Below are 22,491 nucleotides of genomic sequence, written 5' to 3' on the forward strand. Positions count from 1 at the left end.
TCGAATTTGGGCTGCCATTAAGGCAGCTTTCCCATATCAGCTTGGAGGGAAAACATGCTATGTGAAATGGCAGTTCATGCCATTAATTATATTATTATTTTGACATAGCCACAAACTAATAACTGGTCATAGCCACTATGAACAATGCCCGTGTCTATAGAAAGAGACTGGGAAAATTAGATGCAGAAAAGAAAAGTAATAAAGATAGTAAATCTAAGTGAGACCTATTGACTAGGTTAAAGCACTTTGCTTTTGAATGAGTGATGAGCACCTCCTATTTGTATGCTTGGTACTAAGTGCATGAGTAAATAGTGCTCCACTGGTTAAGGGTTGCTTTAAAATCATAGCAGCTTCTGAATAATTGGAGATCTCCATCACCCATGCTTTTAAGCTAAACTACAAGCCACAGTAACTAAAAATCTCTGCTACAGCTAAAGAAATACCTCATCTAACTTGGCATAATCAAGGAGATCAGGCCTGTGTCTATGGATAAGGGCGTTGAAAGCAAGGCCATCTTTCCAGCTACAAGTTCACACAAAACACATTGGTGAGAAAAGGAAAGGACAGCATGCAGGAGATAAGAAACAAGACACCAAGACAGCTGTTAATGTAACCAAAATGAAGAGTCAAACACAGCCAGGCCAGAAAAGCAAGATCTATTTTAGGATTTTTTTTCTGCATGTGCTTTACGTGCAACAGCTCAGCCTCAATTTGAAACCTGACCTGTTCTTATTTTGGAAACCTCTAAGAGGAAAATAGTAACATTGAAGCAGACCTGCCTATGTTCTATCACCTTTTCTCAGCACTCATCCATGGGATGGTTAACTGTGATGTTCTTTAGCATACCACTATTCAAAGCACAGATTCCATCAAACTCACTTCTGTTCATGCCATGCATAATAAGCACATATGCACAGAGACAGGTAGCTCAGTCATTCCATTACTCTGTTCATCTGTAGGAAAGGTTGCATGTAGAATTGGAGAACAAGCTGGTATTGATGGCTAATATTTCGACCATTGGTTCAGATCTGAAGTTATCTTAACAGCTGCCTAAATTAAAATTTTATGTGTTCAGTACTAAGTTCATTTAATTTTCATCACTGCATACTTTAGGGGCCCTGGTATAAATTGAACATATAAACAAATAAAGCAGACTAAGGTTTTAAAATAGTTTCAGTTCATTCATTTATTTTTTCTTCACCAAGGACTTTCTAATAACAGTTGATTCCACTAGTAAACCAATTTGCAATGAAAGGACATGGAATGGAAAAATACAGTTGGTGTTTTACCACTCTCTCTCATCAATGCAAAGTTCCACACAACAGATTAAAACCACAATTAAGGTTTCTGTTGCACTGGTGTTTACATGAGACCTCAAGAAACATTCATTCCAGAGAGGAGAAAACAGCATGTATGTGTTGACACCTAATGTGAAACAACAACATTCTACTTCTTTCTATGTTTTTTTTCCTTTCAGTAATGATACCAAGAAATTCTGACATTACTGCTCATTCCTCATTTCTCCCTCTCAAACCAATGTAGCTTTTAGAAAACATGCATTTTGCCATAAATTACAGACTGTAATAAAATAGTTTTTAATACCCATGAGGAACTACCTAAGGATGTAAGGTTATTGATTTTGCTTCCACTTGTCTGGAAGTATAAGTAGAAGTACCATCTGAGAATCAGTGAATACTTTCTGAATATGTAAGACTAGTAATTTACTGTGTATTCCTAATTAGCAAGAGTAGTGTTCTAAAGAATTTTAGGATTAATTGCCATGTCATTGTTTACTGGTCTGCAATCTACAGTCATTTAAACCTGATAAAAACAGGATGGACAATACTATCAGTGCTAAGTGGATAATTCCAATTTATTTGATTTAGTAGCCATATTGGGCAGTGTAAAGACTTCATCGACTACCAGAATCTGAGGGCCAGATTATTTGCAATTAAATGCTGAAGTCATTGTAATGGGAATGAAAGGACACAGGACAGTCAAGAGGTCCTCTCCCTTGTGACATTGAGGGTTTTTTGGGAAGGACCTTAGACAGTCATTCAGAATTAGTATGCACTCCTAAGCCTGTCTTTTAGAAAACATGCTAAGCAAACCAGAAGAGAGCCAAATCACTGCAGGACAGCATGCTGTACCACCCAGACTGATGACCTTATTTAGCTTGGAGTAGTCAATAAGATCAGGTCGGTGTCTGTGGATAAGTGCACATAATCCAAGGCCATCTTTCCAGCTTTACAACAAAAAAAAAATAAAATGGAAAAAAATTAGTTAATAAATTCATGGCATTTTACAGTTTGATCCTTGCTCGAGGCTTAAATTAAAGCAGGAATTCTGTCAAATCCTGAACTTACATCCTGTCAACTCTCTCTGAGCGGCTCTGTTACTGTTCTCCTTTAACTATAGTAAATATCTTACTCTACAGTCCATAGACACTTAAGGTATACTCCATGTAGACGTCATATACTTTCTAGGCAATTTACATTTTGTGCAACAGTCCCTGATTTCAATTGCTTAATTCATGAAGAGTTCTAGGACAGCTCAAGTACACATTCACCCATGAAAATGCATGATTTCTCATTACACTCACAGCATATTTGTGAAAAAATAAAAGAGAGCAAACCTGCAATTACTTTAATTTGCTGAAGCAATTGGCTTTTCCTGAGTTATTTCTGATAATTGTACTGGCACAACCATGTGCTCAGAGAAGCAAGAAATCATAAATCAGCTCAGTTTATTTAAAACACTTCACACATACGACAGCTTTGATCTGAGTTCTTAGACGTCACCCTGACTTAAGACTCACTACCTTTTGTGGCAAGAACAGGAAATGAATGGAGCTACAAATAGCATATTTTTTGAAAGATTATGAGAGGTTCCTTTCAGCCAAAAGCAATTATTCTGAAAGATACTTTATGTAAACACTTCAAGCAATCATAGGGACCGAGGGTTTGAGGTCTTGTCCTGTGCAGTAATTGTGTGAGCCTAAGCACATTAAGACTGTTAAAATCCCTACTACTGAGATTTCTGGGTAGGTCCTTCAAATAACAGAACCATTTCCAAAAAAAAAGGTAACAAAGTCAAGCAGAACATACCTACATTGTGTAATATAAAATCATCTAGAATGTAAAACCAAATCAAACTGAGCACCAAACAGGTTTTTGGTTTTTTTTTTTTTTTTTGCAAAAAGGTGTAAAATAAAATGATCTGGATAGCCCACTACAAAGTAGTACTGTAACAGCCAATCCACCCAAACAAAAATCAAGCTACTTCCATTAAAGATGTTTTCCCCAGATCATGCATCAGACCAGTGTATGTACATACATACATTAAGATTCTGACACTGTAACTAGAAGAATACCATTGATCCATCAGAAGTTCTACTAAATATATCTTTGCATATTCTAGAAAAGTAACACGTAACAAATTTGAGATCTCTGAAAGACAATACAGGGACTGTAAATCAAAAAAATTTTCTTATTTTGGAATGTATGTATGAACTGTATCTTCTCTGTCACTAAATGTGTTTTAGGTACTACAGATGAAGAATTAATTCAAAACACTAATATAGAGCTCTTGTTTTAAATACTAGAAGGGTCTCAGGGAAGGGAAGATTACCTGGTTAAACAGTGCAAATAGTAAGTAATGTACTTTAATGAGGTAGGCCAGTGGCACAGATTCAGGAACTAGCCCAGTGAAATCCCCAAACTAGGCAGTCTGTATAGGGACTGGAATTCCCATTCTAGGTCTTAATGAAAACACAGAAACACAAGGCTGGAGCTTCACTAAATTTTCCAGCTTAGGTTATGAGTCTGATTCTATAAACATATGTGTTTACAGTGCTGCTGTTGTGTACGTACCAAGTGTATTTTATGCTCCTTATAGTAATGTACATTGCAAAATAGTGAAGACTGATTTATCATAATGAGATATTCATATGCTCAACACACTGGTCTTTTTGCCAGAAGAACTTCTCTGTGGCTCTCATTTGAAAGCAATCATTTGCCACTATGCTGCAGCACTCAGGAATTCCCATATGACACAAAGGACCTCTAAAAATGTCATACGGTCATTCGGTATACAGCAGGATCTTTTTCTTTTAAATAGTAACTCTGGAAGTCATAGTAAATAATGCTAAAGGCTAAAATAACACTCTGAAGATAGAGCAGGAGAATTTGAAAAAGATCTAGTTAAGAGTGAAGAGCAAAATTCTCTGATCAAATATACAACTGTGGGGAAAATTTGACATAACATTTTTGAGATTGCTTCTACCACTTGAAATAATGGAAGTTTACCTAAGATGGAAGTTCTGAATGTTCACATTTCTGTAAGGAGCAGTCTTCCTTTGACACCACAGCAGCAGCCCTTCTTTGGCAGAGGTCTCTGTAAAAGACACAAGGAAGTAAAAAAACAAAAGAAAGAAAAATTTTAAAAGTGCTCAAGTAATTAATTTCTTGTCATCTTAAATGTGGTTGGCCACCTGAAACTGAATGGCATAAACCAAAATTTAATCCTAAAAAATGTTCATACAAATGGACAATATACTACTTGAATTTCATTAAAATACAGAGGTCAGTTAAGATTAGAGTCTCAGTCTGCACAGAAGTTCTGGCATGTTAGAAATTGAAGGAATTGTATTGTTTGGACAGCAGACTGTACATTGGAGAAAAATATCCAATAAAAATATAATGCAAATAGACATAAAAGATTGTGTTGGTGCATACATGAAATATGCTCATAGCCTCAGTTCATTTGTTTGTGGGGAGGTTTAAGTGCCCAAAAAATACATTTATTATCTGAACCCTATGGACATCTGAGTGCAGAAGAAAAGGTCAAAAATTATTAAATTAACTATTAGGTCCACATTTAATAGCCAACCAATTATGAGGGCAGGACAACATGCAGGGCTTGAAACAATTCTACTTTTGTGGGAAATTGAGGTTAGTTTCTAGAATTCTAGACTTTCACAACCTAGACTTGATTTAAAGAGGATTGTAACAACATGCTTTTAGGGGGCAGTTGCCAAGTGGAAACTAAGAAAAAAATTCTGAAACAGTGAGGGGAAAAAAGTGATAGACAGAAAGAAGAGGGATATAAGATGATATTTATTTGCAAAGAATGTGACAAATGGACAGGACTAAAAATGTATGTTGGAAATAGAACCAAAACACAAAAGGTATAGCTCAGAAGCTCAGAAACAGTTATGTTTCTGCCTCTGTAGCTGAGAGACATGACCAGGACTTCTGCACTTAGAAAGCTGGCTCAAGGTCTTTGTCAAGTGGGAAGAGCAGATAATTTTCCCTCCAGAAATTAATTTTGTCCAGGTAAAGAACTTACAGTATCATTTTCTGTGGAAAAAAATATTTTTAGAACACTCCTCTCACTTCTACACAATTTATTTTAAAATGTCTTCAAACAAATTTCATAATTATTTAACATAACTGTATTACTCTTACCTTCCACTGAAATATCCTGAATAGCAAAACGAAGGATGATAGTCCAGATCATACCCAGTGTCATTTTCACATTGCCATCCACAATTTCTAAGGTGAAAAATAGATACAGTAGTAGTATTTAAAAGGTTTTTTTAAAATTTTATCTTATTTTATCATATATTTCTATAAATAACACATTGTAACTAATAAATTAATTATACTTCTATATTTTTTTACTCACACAGAGTTCACCTGGGTTCATTTTTCAACAAACTCATGCTTGTGCTACTCTGTCAGTAGGACTGAAGGTTACTGAGGTGAAGGTCACTTCAGTCTTTCCATGCTAAAAGGCTTCTCTCAGGGCAGCTGTAAGAGTTTCAAATCTTTATCTTTTAGGATCATGTTTTAGAGAGAACATGAAGGGAAATATTGGAAGTTTGAACAGTATCAGCATTAACAGTTTTCAAATGCAACAGAATGAAAAACTATTGGGGGTCTTACCCCAATTTTTAAGAAACTACAGGATATGAACAGTACTGTTTTTTAATAAAATAGTAATTAGAATTTCTATACTATTTAGATATGTTTGAGAATTTGCCTCTAGTGTCAGCTCAGACAAGACATGAAGAACAACTCAAAAGACATGGCACCTCCTGACACTGAGCTACAGCCAAGCTGTAGCCAAGCTGCAGCTGTAGCCAGCTGTCCTGCCAAGCTGTTCAGAACCACAGCCACGAGGTTGTAATGCCTCACAGCTCTGAAGCATACATACATTTATGGATCTTTAATATAAATGGGGTTTTTTTAACCTCAATTTGTTTTGGGTTTCAATTTGTTCCAAGACTACTAGAGTCTACCTACAACACAGGGAACATGAGAATCCCTGCCACAAGCTGGGTCAGAATCCAATGCTCCCACATTGTAATTAAGAGATACCACTTCAATTTCTCAAAACCAAAAAATGTACTGCCAAAATGTACTTAGCATGCTGGTAATGTTAAGTCATTCTGAAAAGCAAGTCAAGAGAATCAGAAAAACATAGTGAGACTGTAAGGAAGGTGCAGCATTGGAAGGGAGGAGATGGGACTGCAGACTGACTTTCCAGTCACCTCACACCGAAAGAGCAGTAGAGCAAGGAAGACACCAGCTGCTCCCCTACTTAAAAGTCACCACTAGCCTTTCTCAAAAAGTGAAGCAGCTGTGGCTGCCTGGGGGTCCACTGGTGTTCTGGGCAAGGTGCAGGAGGAACTTGCAGCAGGAGGAATTTCCTCAATTTAAGATCAAATGCCAATAGAGGTGCCAGCAGAAAGTGCAGTCACTCTGCTACTTAGAATTGCCTGAATCCAGTGCAAATTTTTACAAAACAAAGGCAGCTGCTGTCTCTGAGACTTTAGATACAAGTTAAATTGCAGTAGGATGTGACACAAGCTGTCATTTGAATCTATGGAATTAACAAATGTGATAAGAAATATGTAATCCATCACTACCCTATACTTATTTTGTTAGTGTGATAATTCATGTTTATACATAAATGGCTGATTTCCCACTTTCCCCTTTGGATCCTGCACTAATTTTCCAGATTTCTTACATCACTCTGCCTGCCTTCCATGCATCCTGCCTTATTGGCCCTGAAAGACCTCAATTCTCAAAACAAAACCCTTCCAGACAAAAAAAAAAAAATAAAAAAAAAGACCAAATGGCAATTAGAGCATGTAGCAACCTCTCTTTCTTCCCTCCTTGTGAGGGAAGTCAAGTCATTTCACTATTTTGATCGGATGTCTGCTATGTATATACAGTGAAGACAAATTTCTTCAAATGTACAATTAATGTATTTAAATACTCAGGAGGCATTGCTAGTTGTCAGGAAATCAATTAATAGAGTTGCATAATCACTACACTGTTGTTTTCATTTACATATCCATATGTACACACATACAGAAGAAAAGAGCAAGAGAGGGAATTTTCTGTGTTGTGCCACAGAAGGATTTTCAAGTGATTTGCCAGCTTTGGTTTCTCATAAAAATGCTAGCATAAAACAACAACAACAAAAAAAGATTCCTATACAAGACAAGGAAGAAAAATGAAGTTACTAAAATATTGAAACTTATCAGTGACAAAAAGGTATTGATTCATTCCTATAATTTTCCTCTACCAGTCAATAGAAGACTTCATTAATTTTTTCATATTGCCTGTTTGCTCTGGCTGGAATATAACTCCTACCCCTCACATACACAAAGTTACAGCTTTCTGGGGAAGAAGGAGAGGGAGAGGGAGAGGGAGAGGGGGAGGGGGAGGGGGAGGGAGAGGGAGAGGGAGAGGGAGAGGGAGAGGGAGAGGGAGAGGGAGAGGGAGAGGGAGAGGGAGAGGGAGAGGGAGAGGAGAGGAGAGGAGAGGAGAGGAGAGGAGAGGAGAGGAGAGGAGAGGAGAGGAGAGGAGAGGAGAGGAGAGGAGAGGAGAGGAGAGGAGAGGAGAGGAGAGGAGAGGAGAGGAGAGGAGAGGAGAGGAGAGGAGAGGAGAGGAGAGGAGAGGAGAATGGTAAAAACTGTCTAGGGAAAATAGTAAAGCAAAGAAATTTCTCAAAGGTTTTAGTCCCATTTTTAGTCCCATTTTTTTTCTATTCTGCTTTTATTTTGTTTATTAATTTATTTTTTTATTCTAACTTTATTGTAGCAGATTCACAGATCATTTGGTCTTTACATTTTCCCACTTCACAGAAAAGCAATACAGAAGTATTTCCAATTAACAGGATACTTGTCTTTTGTGGTTCTCCATATCTAGTTGATTTAATTCAGGATGCAAGTACCTTGCAAATGGAGTTGCTGCACTTTTTAAAAACTTAAGGAAAAACTTCTAAGTCCTGGACTGTGAATAGCTCATAAGGATTACTTTCACAGTTTTTTCTTTTAGCTTCTTGACTCTGTAGTCTCATTTCATGACCAGTGGAGAGTGAGATTCTTTGACAAGACAGGTGAGAGTAGATAAATTTGGCTCCTGCTCAGCATCACAATTAAAAGTGATCAGCTCTCTCCACTCCACAGACAGCCCAGAGAAGTCAGTCTCAGAACAATAATGATGACTTCAAAGAATATCCCTGGATCCTCAGAAATACTAATTTTATTTTTTGTACTGGTGTCCCACAGGAATCACCATTTTGAGGCCCCATTTTAAATACCAGCTGTTCCCCTTGAGCCCACGTGCTCTTCACCATTCAGTCTGTCAGATAATGGAACATGATCCTCAGCAGATTTAGATACAAAACTTTCATGCTTTGGAAATTAAGAAGTATTCCAAGCATCCATGTAACTCAAAGAATGCCCAAACAGATGGGTGAGGGCAAGCCCACGTGTCCCGTGCTCACACACAGGGGCAGAGCAGTTAAGGGGTTGTAGACCTTGACAACGAAACAAATTTAAGGAGACTCTGCTCTGCCTCCTTGCTGGCATTCACTCCAACCTACTGTAATGACTGCCTGGTCAACAATGCTGAAATAATGCAGCAAAAGAAAAAAAAAATAAGTTGGGTGTGTTTTAGAAACAGATCAGATTGCTGATCCAGTCTCCAGCAAAACCACAGCACCAGTTGTCAGCCCAAGTGAGAAGGCAGGGCTGTGAAGTGTGGGAGCAAGAATGCAGTTCCAGGGGGCACAAGGACTTTTCAAACACACACTGGTGCCAGAGGTCCCACACTGTGAAACCATACCCAGTCAGATGTGATACTGCATTGCTGCATCAGCACAACACTGTGCCTTGGGTTACAAATCTAGTAGAAGGGATGCAGTAAACTTAACAGGGCACTAAGCACGTCTGTGCCAGAGCTGGCTTTGTGTTCAGGCTGTTTAGAGTGGGAGGGGAAGGCACATGAATCTATCTGCTCCCACCCACATGGATGTAATCTAATGTGGGCATCAGGCCATACTCGACATAGTGTCATGTCTTACAGTGACAGGTTCCTCTCTGCACCTAAGCTATCACAGTAGCTGTGAATTTTTCTCCCATGCTTCCATCTAAGAATTTCGTGTTTTTTAAATGATAACTAATTCATTTTTGCTTTTAATACAGCCATTTTACAGAATGAGAATTCCAGAAACAGGGAATGATAGCTAAACCCATCACCTTAATCTCTTGGGTTACTAGGTATGGCCTGCTGCTATATGCAAGAATAAATACTGGATACCTGGACAGTCAACTTGCAGTAAGTGCCTGAAAAGCTGGAAGAGGTTATTGCTCTTTTTCCAGCCACCTTTCCTAAAGGAATTATCATGGAGCACCTAAATCACAGAGCATCTGAACCCATGCCACTTGCTGTTAAGGAGAACAGCAGAGTTAGTTTAAATGTTTTCAATGTCTGATCTGAGCTATCCCAAATGTTTTGCCTTCAGAAAGTGCTCAACTGCTGTTCCCCAGCCTGAGTACCCTGGCATTAGTGACCAGCAATAAGTGGGGCAAAATAAGAGATGAGAGTGCAGAGGGCTGGCTTGGTCCTTTCAGGAGCAGATATGAGTTGATGTATCCTGGTATAAGTACTCCAGCCTTGTGCCAACTGTGATCAGTGAGAACAACCACTTTATCCCACAAGACATTCCTTTGGCTACACTCTGGTTTTGGTTAGAAGCCTCCTAACCAAACCAACCTCCTAAACTGTCTCCTGCACGACATGACAGAAACTACCTTTCATTTGTTCCATGTTCTGTAATATCAGCATTTCTTCACCAGCTATCAAGCAGGCATCTGTATTCTTAATCTTCATTTCCACACATAAATTGTCTCTTCAGTACCCTCTGCTGTCCATTCAATGCCATGTCACTCTCATAAAAGTCTTGCTGCAGAGGTTTAGGGTAGCAGCATATTTTTCCATCCCACTTCATTTAATTGAGCAAAGGTGTGATTGAGCAGTCTGTACAGTTGGAAGAGGGAGCCAGGTACCTTTGAAATGCAGCAGAGTTCTTCTGAGATCTAAAGTGCCTGTGGGATTGCCCATTTCTCCTCACTGATGATACATTCCCAAAAAAAGGTCTCTGTTTCTGCCTAAAGACAGATGGTATGGATTTGGACTCAGGTAGCCCACCCAGTTCAGTCTTAAATAAAGAGTGAGTTGAAACAAATTCTCTTCCCAGGAAGCACATTTCTTGGGATTTTTGAGTTCTAGATCTAGAAACGGAACACATTTGGTAAACAATACTTGAGGAACCAAGTGGGTTAGGTCAAACCATGGTAAAACAAATGAACACTGACAGATCTCTCCATTATTTCTACAGATACCCTTATCCCACATAATGAATCTCCTGTTCCATCCACAACTGCAGTAAGCTCCCTGGGATCAAGGCTTGGAAGCCAGAATAACAGTACATATAAGCCTGTAGAAATCTGGAAACTGGAAGAAGAGGTTCATAAACCAATCTAAAAAGGCCTAAAAATGTCAGTAGAATATAGGAGTGCTTCTCATCATCATAATGAGGTTACAGATAAAATTTTTCTCTAAGGACATGTTAGAGTGAAGAAAAAAAGCACAGAAAGCACATCGTTGAGGCTATGGAATCAAAAATAGTTGGATATCATGCTAGCCACATCATTCTTGGTATGGTAATGGCTATGGAACCCAATATGCAAATAGCTTAATGGAGTAACCAGTTCTACACACACCTTTGTCATTTTAAACAATTAATTGAATCTCCTAGTGAGGCACAGATTCACTTACAGCGAGAGTCTGCCTTCTTTAGCTCAGTTTACATCTATCAGAATCTAGCTAGCCAACCGCATGTTGGTACTTAGCTACCTGAACAGCAGAAGAATAAAAAAGCAATTACTTTACTAAATAGCATCCCATATTTCTTCATATGTTCAATCTCTCCCCAGCTACCGCAGTTTCTTTTGATCACTTCCTTAACTCTACATCTGAATTTTAGAAACACAGCTGCAGAAAATCTCATAATAAAGTGGGAGTAAGTTCCAGTCACTCAGCAGTGATATCAGCCTTTCTTTTGTCTGAATAATATCTCCTAAAGATACCAGACTGTATAAAACACACCCTAGAATCCAACCTTCTTTCTAAAGGAATTCTTTATTTTTAATAATGTATGGGAAAATTACAATGATCTTGTAAAATGTTCTTGAAAATAAATCGTTACCTTAACAACTCCTGAAACACAGACAATTCAATTTAACCTTGGAGATAGACTAAGCTTAGTGCTCATTTATACCCCTATCTCCCTCCAGGTGTCCAAAAATTTCCACCTCTTGTCTTTTCACAGATGAGCAATTAACGTAATTAAGAGACTTCTGAGGCACCCATATGTAGAGAACAGTAATGTGCACATAATGTGGCCAAGGGTCTCCACCAGACAGCTCTGTAAAGTGACCTAAGTAAGGTGTGCTGTCAAGATCTGTCACGTACCTTCTGCACCAATTGACACAAGTTTCACTCCTTTGCTAGCGATGTAATCCAGAGCTTTGTTGACATTAGCAATTTTATGGAAGCGCATTTTCCCTCTGTCTGGTTTCGGTAGCCTTTCCCCTGCAGAACAATAAATTTAATGTGTTTATTCTTATATATGGCTTGCTACAGACATAAAAGTGATTAGAAATCAAGAGTGGATGTGCCCTAACACTACCTAAAAGTCAGCAATTATTTTAATAGGTACTTTTCTAAAAGAATGCCAAAGAGGTTTGAACCAAACCCTGAAAAGAAAATTCAAATGTGGAAGCATCTAATTTTGATCTTTCTGATACAGCAGTAAAACCAGAGTAAAATTTTGGTTTGCCCTAAACATCTGGAAGATATATGTGTACTTCCTCCTACTCCACTTCTGGTTCACTGCTACTGTCTGTTACAGTAGCTGAATATAAGAAGGCAGAATGTTCTCAGAGCTCATAATGCTTATCTGCCCAACTGTAAAGAGAGGCTGGATTCTGTCCAGCAGATCAGCCATAGCATGCTTGCACATCTCACCAAAAAGAATGGCTTTTAACAACCTCATCCAGCACAGCAGAGCAGCTCATTTCAGAGCATAAGGCTAAGGTGTTTGAACAAACTTATTCTTTCAAATGATCAGTAAGAATAATAATTTCTAAAAAGATTCTCCATTTCATGAAGAATGATCATTTGAGGAATTTCTTTGTACACTGGAATCTCCAGCAAAATTCTCAAATGCCTTGTGTGGTTGTAGGTTGAGCTATTCCCTTCCCATTAAGGGGCGTTCTGATCTTACCTGGGAGACTGCCCCTCTGAATAATTTTTAAGAACAGGGACATGGTGAGTTTACACCAGCTAGTAAAATGTCTTGGATGTTCCAGTCTTTTGAAAAACAAGACCTTTTATTTGTGACTAAATATTGATCTAGGTGCACTTTAGGCACTCACTTTTGAAAGCATTGGTACATCCAATAAAATCATTAAAAGTAAAGCAAAATGTTTATGCTAAAAGCAGAATAAAATGAAATTTTAACCTAAGTGTAAAGACTTTTTAAGTGTAAGGCGCTAAGAAAAGGTCCTCAATGTTTTTGGTTTGTCCAACAATGCTGTGATGTCAGTGATACGCTGATACACTGTGATATCCTGGAACACAAGCACAAACAAGAAAATTTTGGACACAAGCAAAAAGCAGAGCTTCTTTTCTCCTCCTTTTTGCTTTACAGTGTGTTTCAACTCTCACTTTTCTGTCTACGTAGAGTTTGTGCTCACTGTTTTGAACTGTTAACAATTTTTGTTCTTTTAAGAGTGTTTCAGTTAGTATACTGTAAATACACAGAAAACTTTATTTTAGCTAACCTGAGATAACTTCCAAGAGGAGCATCAGTTTGAGGCCATTTCTGAAGTCCTCCTCAATGTTCTCAATCTGTGTGCCTGCTTTCCTGAGGTGGGAATTGCACCAGGCTGTAAACGTCTGTAATAGCAATTAAAAAAACAAACAAACAAACTTATCAACAAGGCATTTTCCAAACAACTGCTAAGCATATGAGCAAACACTGCATCTGAGATTTGGATGTCCAGCTCCCATTCATTCTATACATGTTGCCAAGTACAAAATTCTTGTCTCAGATGTTCATGAAGATGCAAAGAACTTCTTGAATAGAAACAATTTTGTGCTAGATTCCACTTGCAGATGCATCTCCAGAGAGAAGTTGTATGCATAAAGGCAAAACTTGGACACAAATGCAGATACTTAAGTTTGCAGTGGAAAAATTATCACAAAAGCAACCATGAATATTTTTGTGTCCATAGCGAGTAATCAAGTCTGCTTTTACTTGCAGAGGTGAAAAGCAGAATTAATTCCATTGCAGAGGTCATATATATGTTACCTTTTGTATGAATGAAGTTAAAACCTGGGCTACTATGATAACTTAGTAGTTAAATTAGTCGGGTTTTAAATATTCATTACTTCTCTCAGCCTTCTGACAAACTGTCCTTGCTTTTCAGTGTCTGTTAAGATACATGAAGCAAGTTTGTATTTACTAGGTATTTTAGCAGGCATTTAACTTATATAACAAAGTCATTGTCACTAAACATTTGTAGTAACAATGACTTCAGCTTCTTAAAATTGTCAAATATTTGAAATTCCCCTTCTTTTGCTACATCAAATTTCCAGTTTTAAAAACATTTAATTAAAATAGTTTTAAAAAACAAGATACATCCCAATTGTAAATAAGAAATTGCCTTTGGCCTTCTTTATTCTTGCCTGTTTGTTTAGACTATTTAATTTCTGATCTTTCAGAAACAGAATAAAGAAGGCCAGTAGATTAAGACAAAGATCTTTCCTGGAATTTATTTCTGCAGATTCTAGACAGATTTGATACCTTAAGAAAACATTGACTGAATTTTCCCAAATGGTCTAATCCTAAAAAAAAAACCCAAAACTTTTTGTTATAGAGTAACATTGTGACTACTGTTGGGTTTGACTCAGTTTATACGAAGAATTGACAGGCAGCTTACTGGGCTCTTTTCTCAGTGCTCCTACACTAACAAGGAACAACTTCCTTTTATCATCTTTTCCTATTGAATTGAAAGGAGGCAAGAAGTGCTATGGAGTTGGCAGAGTTGTGCAGTGAAATTCCTAATTCTAGGCAACCAGAAAAAAGTGGAGAGAGAAGAAAATATTGGAACTGTCTCTAGGCAGGGGTTTTTGTTGACACGAAGGGGCTGAATTGTAGGTAGGGATGTAAGTTGCTCTATGTGAATATAGGGATAAGTAAGGTTGCAGCTGAAGCATATCTGCAAACACATTTTAATAAAGGGACATTAGCTTCCATTCAGGAAGGCAGAAAGTTCCTCATTTTAAGGTAAATAGCTTTAATGAGTTCATGAGAGATCTGAAACCAGAGCATACCAATCTTCACAGCACAGATTCTAGGCACCTCCACCCTCAGGGCACGACATGATGGAGTGCTAGGATGGCATTTGGTTTGGATCATTATAGGGTTAGGATCTAGTTCATAAGATTAATTCGTCTGCCTCAAGCAGTATCTTGTTTTGGTGGTATGTATCTCAAAAAAGCTTAGCACCACGTTAAGTCATTTGCAAACATTAAAAATTATTACAAGCTTCTTGGAAGGAATAATACTATGGCAATACAGAAAAAAAAAGCTGAAAGCACTCAAGGGTAAATGCGCATGAATCTTGCATGGAAATTTGGCAATAAATATCAGAAATCTGAACCTTTAAATAAATGAGCCTTTCATGAATTAGGCTTAAATGGTGGACATGTGTTATTTGCAGATGCTATTGCAGTTTGTAGAACTGTTCCAAGCACACCATAATAAACTCAGAGAGGAAGCTGGAGAAAAACCTCAGCCATTTCCATCTCTTCCTTTAGATATTTATGGTAAATGTCCATCTTGTGCCACTCAACTTAATGAGTTTTCCTCATTTTTCATTTAATTAAGAGTTTAATGGCAACAATCCCACCAGTTGAGAAGTCTTAAAATATTCTTAGTTCATATATATATATATATATATGAACTTAGTTGATATATATATATATATATATATATATATATATATATATCAACTTGATGCTGCACTGATAGACACAAAACATAAGTCCTATTCAAAGATCAGAGAGTTTTCAAATTATTTAAATAGTTTCTCTTGAAAACGGACATTTTTATGACACTGAATTTCCTGAGAGACAAATGGGTTTTCATCTCATTCATTCTATGCAGACAATAATCACCCTATGTTGCTGTGATATAGAAAAAGAAAAGATGCTGCTAGTCCTGAGTCAAGCTGTTTTCAATAAATAGTTTGTGACAGAGTGGTTTTTATGAACTGCTTTTTTATATTTGTATGTTATTTAAGATTCCTTCCAGTTGTATTGCATTTGTAGCATTTTGACGGATAAATTGGAATTACCACAAAGCTTCCATTCATGAGATAACAAGTTCTGCTGAAGCACTCTACTGTGATTGGAGTCTTTATTTAGATGTTCTGTATCTAGATAGTTTTGATTATCTTCTATATCTAGAATAAGAGAGTTACGTCTTTTATTTAAACTACAGTTGCTCAGTCTTCTATTTTATCAGTGCCCCAGGCCATAACTTGGTGCTGTCCTGTGCCTCAAGGAAATGCCACTGCAGTACATTACAGCAGACTCTTGGTGTGTGGCTTCTTAAGCCTGGTACCACCCAACTTCTTTCCCAGGACTACACATGGTTATAGAAACGATACCTGGGGAAGTGCCAACTATGTGTCAGTGATACAATTCATTAGTGACTGCATAAAGGCTACTGCATAATTTCACTTGCAAATTTTAACAGTTTCCTCAATCTACATTTTATTTAGCCCTCATCCCTCTATTCTTATTGTAATACCACTTGTTCTCATTGCTTTGGCTTTAACTAACAATTCTATTCATAGTCAAGAAACAATTCAAAGCATGCTCAAGTCCTGGAGATCAAGATGCAGCCAGCATATAGTACACTAGAAATTTGTAATCCATTGGGATTTAAAAGCTATTAAATTACTTAGACAAAGCAAATTCTTTTTTCTGCTGAGCTGTACAGAACATTTCAGAGTATCAGACTGCCCAGAGAATCAAAGCAAGACTGAAGGCAGCAAAATGAATACCAAGAAGGACACAAATAAGTGTCTACAAAGCTAGATATTTCTTTTTAGCATATATTTGCCCTATGGGGCTCTACAAATTGAAAATATAAATAAATAAAAAATTCTCCTTTCCAAGTTTGTTACTACAAAAGAAAGTTTGCTAAGACTCTGAGAGAAAAGACCCCAGAAGAGGGGATGCAGGGCAGGAAGCCAAAGAATTCACAGTCCCACAGGTGAATGTTCTCTTAATGGACCATTAATTGTCTACTGCTGTCACAGGTCTATTTTGGAAACACTAATTCCGGGAAAGAGAATGCAATTTATGTTCTATGCCCACTTAGCCTCCTTGTGTATACTGCCAATAGCATATTCACCACAATTCACAGATCTGTGATGGTAAATTGTATACCTATGGGGAGAAAAACTCTTACCTGGTAATTTACTCAGGCCACTTAATTTGTCTCTGACAAATAAAATTGCAACCAAGCAGCAGCAAAAGGAGATATCCCTCATTAATTATCAATCAACTACAGATAATGCCAAAAAAGAATAGGGTATGCCAAATTTGTACATATATTTTCACACAGGCACAATGAAAGACGTGCTTTGCTGGGAAAAAATGGTGTCTTTGAGATCTGAGCTGTCCTATAGTTCTGTGAAAGCCCATATATCCTTTTTATGTGAGTGTAACAATAACTTACTTTTGATAGTGGTTCAAAGCCAGAAAACAAGATGCTATGAAAACAAGTTTCACATGTGCACGTAATAATACAGATAAAGACAATTGAGAAAACCAGTCACCACACCCTCCGATACTGGTCAGCCAAGACAACTTGTTCCACCTCCTGAAGATGTAAAGCAAATTTCTAATTTGGGACCGACAGCGAGTCCATAATGAACATCACTAAGGCAGCAGCATCACTTGTGCGCACAGGGGATACACTCCAAGAGTTCAGAAAGATTTGTGGGTTTGTACTCAGTATTGAAATTCAGAAATGGATCCAGCCTAATGAAGCACTGGGGACCTGTATCCTCTTTAGTACCTATATCTCATATCAAGGTTAACTCTGCCTTTCATTCACTCCAACTCAAATAAATTTCTGTCTGCTACAGTATTTATAAGCGGTCAAAATTAAGATTTATTTTAAAAGCCATATGTCTGTTGGTCTGTACCCCTGTCAGTCCAAGAAAGGCTACTTGCTCAAAGGAGTGATTTGTTTTTACTTGAATTGGAAATTTAATACTTTCTGTGCCTGCTAAGGAAAACAGAATCACAACTTTTTTTCATAGACCTTAAATTCTAATAACTAGAGCAGGGGAACACTTCTGACTAAAATTAACTTTGAATACAAACATTCAACACATTTGTTTACATATATATTACCCTGAATTATTTCCATCTGTTTCTTGAAACTGGTTTACAGCCCTTCTTCTAAAGATCTTTTCCTCTCTGTTAGCTGAGGGTCTTCATTATTTCTAGGCTAAATGGGATGCAGTGATTCACTCTGCAATTATACAGAACATTGCTGGGCTCTGAGTGCATGACAAGGGTATTACAGAAGGACCTCTGCCAGAACATTCCCAGTAGGCCAGACTGAGGTTTCCCCTTGAAGAATTTCCCATCTGACTGTTATCCATGTTTTAAAACATAAGTTGAGAACTTGCAACATGATCTGCTAGCTCCTGTGTCCACATCATGTTCTGATGGCTGCAGAATCAGGGGTTTTCTCTGGCCTTAGGATACAGTCTGTGTTGGCCCTTGTTCTCTAACTGTTTATTCTGTTCCCAAAAGAAGAGGCTGGAAGGTGAAATGCAGCAGAAAATTGCACAGCACTTTTAAGCTAGCTTGATGTAAACCCATAACTACACATGGTATCTTTGAGCTGCTCCTAGAGCATCTAGAGTAGCTATACATGTATACATGCATGAGTATATTTTTATGAATTGAAAATAAATAAAATCTTATATTTTAGCTGTTGGTTTGAATTATTATTAGCTGTTCCCTTGCTGTGTTTTTTTCTGGCAGTAGAAACCTAAATGCATTGGCACATGTTAAAAAATAACTAGAATAACAGGAGACGTGCTTCACCAGTGCAACTGGAACACATCAGAACACCAGGAAACAAAGTGGGATTTTAACACCAAATGTTCCAGAGCATAGCAACAACTGAAGTGAAGCAAAGGGAAAACATTGTGAAGGATAGCATGAAGGTTAAGGTAGAGGAAATGTTTAGCATATTCCAAAATGTTATTAGAAGAAAACCCTCAAATCACAGGCATTATGTTAAAGCCAAATTCCTGGAAACACAAGAAAGGATAAGCACAGGACCATCTCACTTTGGAAGTGAGTAGAGGCTCCATCAGAAGTAGCCCAAATCCAAAGCTGGAGTAAGCCCTTTGTGCTCCAGCACATCCATCCATATAGCTGAACAGATGGCGTCAGAGATGATACACTGGCACATTCTGCACTGGCACACATTTTACTAACTCCGGGGACTTCCTCCCAGCCCCCTAGTTTTATCACTCACAGGAGAAGTCACCAAAGGGATGCATTCATCACACAGGACTTTGCACGTGTCTTATTGGCACTCTGCATTCTGCCTGCATGGAAGAGCCTGGGGAGACCTCAGTCCTTGCAAAGCAGGTGGCCTAATCCCATGTGAGTCTAGGGTTTCCTACAAAACATGCAACTCCCTCCAGTACTGAATGACTGCACGTCTGTTTTACAGTGCTCGCTATTACCAAAAAAAACACCCAGAGCATGTAAATATCCCTTGAAGAATAATTTAGCAAGGTTGAACCCTGAGCAATGTCAAGATTATTAAGACTTTTGTTACAAAGTGAGTGATGCTAGTTCTTTCTTTCAGAGCAGACAACAGAGAAAGTTTATACTGTCCCAGTGATCTAAACTGGGAAAAAACCTCAGGCAGTAGCAAGTTGCATGGAAAATTTAGTATGGATCACTGCCTGCACTATCCTCACCTCAGCCTTTTTTTCTTAAGGAAAGAAGAGGAAGGAAAGGAAGGAAGCTGAGAGGTTTCACAAGGTCTTTAAAGAGGCTAAAACAATTAAAATATTGCAAAGTTTATTAGGAACAGCAGATATCTTTACTGGATTACCTGAGATAGCTGGAAAAGGCAGAGAAGTTTTATGTACATAAGCCCATCTTTACATGTGAGAAAGAAGTCTCAGGCTTAAGTGTGAAAATTTAGGTAAGTGTTCAGAGAACTCAGAGCTTTGATGGACCATCAGTATAATGCTTCAACAGCTATATTCCCTGAAGGAAGCCCTTTTCATTTTTCAGTACTGTTGATGACACCCATTAAGAAAGCTTTAAGAAAGCATCTGTAAAATCCAACCATGTGACTTCTCAAAATACATGCAGTACCATAGGGTTGTCTGATGTAGTATTTTTCCAATTTAAAATCATTGCCTATTCAAAATGTATTTTCAAACAAAAACTTTGATATTTCAGAAGTAAGAACACATGCAATATTAAAAATCCCATTTGAAACTAAAAGGTACTTAGGAACCATAGGAAAATGCTGGTCTAAATCTACTTTTAATTTTTGGAATTTCAAGCATCAAGCAAATAAAGAGATGCCTACTCAGAAAAATAACACAGAAATAAAACATGTAGAGATCCTATGAAGACCTTTAGTAAAAGCATGGGTATGGTTTTATTTTGCATTATAAAAATAGTAAGATATCTTTACTCATTCTTATCTTTACAACAATTTCAAGCTACCCAATTTGTTAAGGTGAAGGAATCAGAAAGACAAAGGAACTGTCAGGGGAGAAAGAAACAGAAAAACCAACCAAACAAACAACCAAACAGAAAAACCATTCCTGCCTTCTTCTGATGTATTCTCTGAATTCTGAATGTTTTTTAACATACTCCTAGGACCTAAGCAGACCAGAATAGTCTACGGCAAATTTACATGTAGAAATTTTAATTAAAAAGGGAGAAACACAGTCTTATAAAAGAGGTCTGGCATATTTTGTTTACATGAAAGTCAGTAAGTATCAGCTTCTGCTAAAACCAATCATATTAAAAATTAAACTTCCAAGGACAAGCAAGCAAAAAACTTACATTGTGCTACAGTTCTAAGCCTGCATTTAGGTACACATGTCCTCTGCTCATGATTTTATCTAGACTCAAGCCATCAGTCCTAGCTGCACTGGTTAAGCCAAAGTATTTTAAAAGTCCCGCACCCAGACTCTACAGAAGCAGATCTCTTTTATGTCATGTACCTAAGCCGGTTGCAATAGCAGTCAGCTATTTATCAAAAAAAGCAAACTAAACACAAAACCACAGGGGGAAAATGGTGTGTTTAGCAAGTCAGAGAGTCTATTCCTACCAGTGGTGAGTAGTGGCCCACTCTAAGTGGGAGAGCTTATTACAAAGACTTCTGTAGGAACCTGACCTGAAGCATTTCCTATATACTATACCCCATACCTACCCATTTGGATAATAGAACAAGGTGCATGCTTATCACATTTGAGCAAGACAGCAAAACCATGGGTCTGCAAGCATGTTTCATGACAGAGATACAATTCAAACTAATAGTAACAAATCAGTCAAATAGCTTGAAGAAAGCCAGATTCAGACAAGCAAGAAGTCTCAATTCTCCCAATCATACTTGCTATGATCTTCATGGAAGATTCATATCCTATCCGACATCTACACTGCAGCCTTGAAAAGGGAGAATATCAAGAAGACTGTTTTTCCTGCCAGATTGTGTCCTGCCAGATAAGTGATCCAAAGACTACAAAATAAGAAGTCACTCAGCAGAAAACAACTCCCTTGTAGGAATCCAAGCACTTGGCAAGCAACAGGTAGCTGTAAATTTTGTTTCTGTCAGGTTGTTCTTTAAGTGGAGATCCCCATTTCCATCTTCTATTTTCACTTGACCCTCTGATTTCCCTTAGCAAAAAGAAATCTAATACTGGAGATTTGTCAGTGATATTGGAGAAAACGAAAAAAAAAGATGGTGAGGACAGAGAACAGTAATGAAACAAAGCTAAAGAAATAGAGGGTAGAGGGAGAGTCAAAGTCAAAAGGCAGAAGAGTGTTTATGAGAAACTAAACAAACCAAAACAAAATGAAGGTGGATTCCATGATATGTTCTATGGGAACACCTATTTCCTGAGGTCTATATTATCATCCTTGAGAAGAGACCCTGACACTTGTGTTTTCTCCCTAGCTTTGAAACAGCTTTTAAAGCACTTAAGGCAGGAATTTTAAAAATGTTTTTACTGTCCTAAATGCTAAGCAAATTATGACTCGATTCCTCACAAGGGACTATAATCCTTTTCACAACAATGGGGGAAAATGTTAGCCATAGGTGAGTGCTTTTCAGCATCCCACTTCTGTATTCAAGGATAATAATAAACCCTCCATATTCCACAGCACTATTTTGGGGGAAAATAACCATTGTTTTTGAGATGCTCAAACACTACCCTGAAAAAAAGCCCAATAAAGAAACAGTAGCAAGAGAGATTAGAAAGTTGAAAAAACTATAAATGTCTTGTAAATACAGATCTGCAAAAAATGAATCAAAACCAGAACCTACTCTGAACAGACAGAAAACAATACATAACAACTACCAACATGTTCAGTATCTGTTCACTGTCACCCAACATTAATTTTGCATCTAATACCAAAACCGAGCATTTTAGTATAAACCAGTTACCTACTACTGTAAATCTAGTTACATGCTAGTTATTCTTCTCTCCTTAAACTCCTTAGTGAATATGCCAGCCTCTCTAGTATGGAGAAAGAAGTGGCTCAAGGAACTGTTAAAAATAGCAACGACTGTGAGTAACCCCACAGAAATTTTTTTTAGCTTTCACCTCTAGTGTGAAAAGTCACTGTCCCTACCTCTCACTAATAAGGTCAGTTTTGGGCACCTCCAATGAAGCTGCCATTTCTGGTGGTGTAAGTGATGGGGACACCTGTCCCCCTGAGAGCTAAACTGAGCGTACAACTCACCTCATAGATATTA

The 22,491-nt window shown here is 37.7% G+C and overlaps 1 protein-coding gene across 14 annotated transcripts in view; it reads right to left on the minus strand.

Annotated features, from left to right (window-relative positions):
- ACTN2 (actinin alpha 2) overlaps nucleotides 1-22,491 on the minus strand; it is a 68,172-nt gene that overhangs the window by 31,181 nt on the left and 14,500 nt on the right. For 12 of the 14 annotated variants that reach the window (XM_062488989.1, XM_062488988.1, XM_062488997.1 and 9 more), the window contains exons 2-6: nucleotides 13,211-13,325; nucleotides 11,838-11,957; nucleotides 5,469-5,555; nucleotides 4,308-4,395; nucleotides 2,167-2,245 (exon numbers count right to left, since the gene is read on the minus strand). In XM_062488989.1, coding sequence (XP_062344973.1) covers nucleotides 2,167-2,245; nucleotides 4,308-4,395; nucleotides 5,469-5,555; nucleotides 11,838-11,957; nucleotides 13,211-13,325 — 489 coding nt within the window. Of the gene's footprint in view, nucleotides 1-443; nucleotides 523-2,166; nucleotides 2,246-4,307; nucleotides 4,396-5,468; nucleotides 5,556-11,837; nucleotides 11,958-13,210; nucleotides 13,326-22,491 lie in introns of all 14 variants that reach the window. The other 2 variants (XM_062488992.1, XM_062488987.1) reach the window with 1 other exon arrangement.

Source organism: Cinclus cinclus, chromosome 3 (genome assembly GCF_963662255.1).
Source record: "Cinclus cinclus chromosome 3, bCinCin1.1, whole genome shotgun sequence".
Classification (NCBI taxonomy): domain Eukaryota; kingdom Metazoa; phylum Chordata; class Aves; order Passeriformes; family Cinclidae; genus Cinclus; species Cinclus cinclus.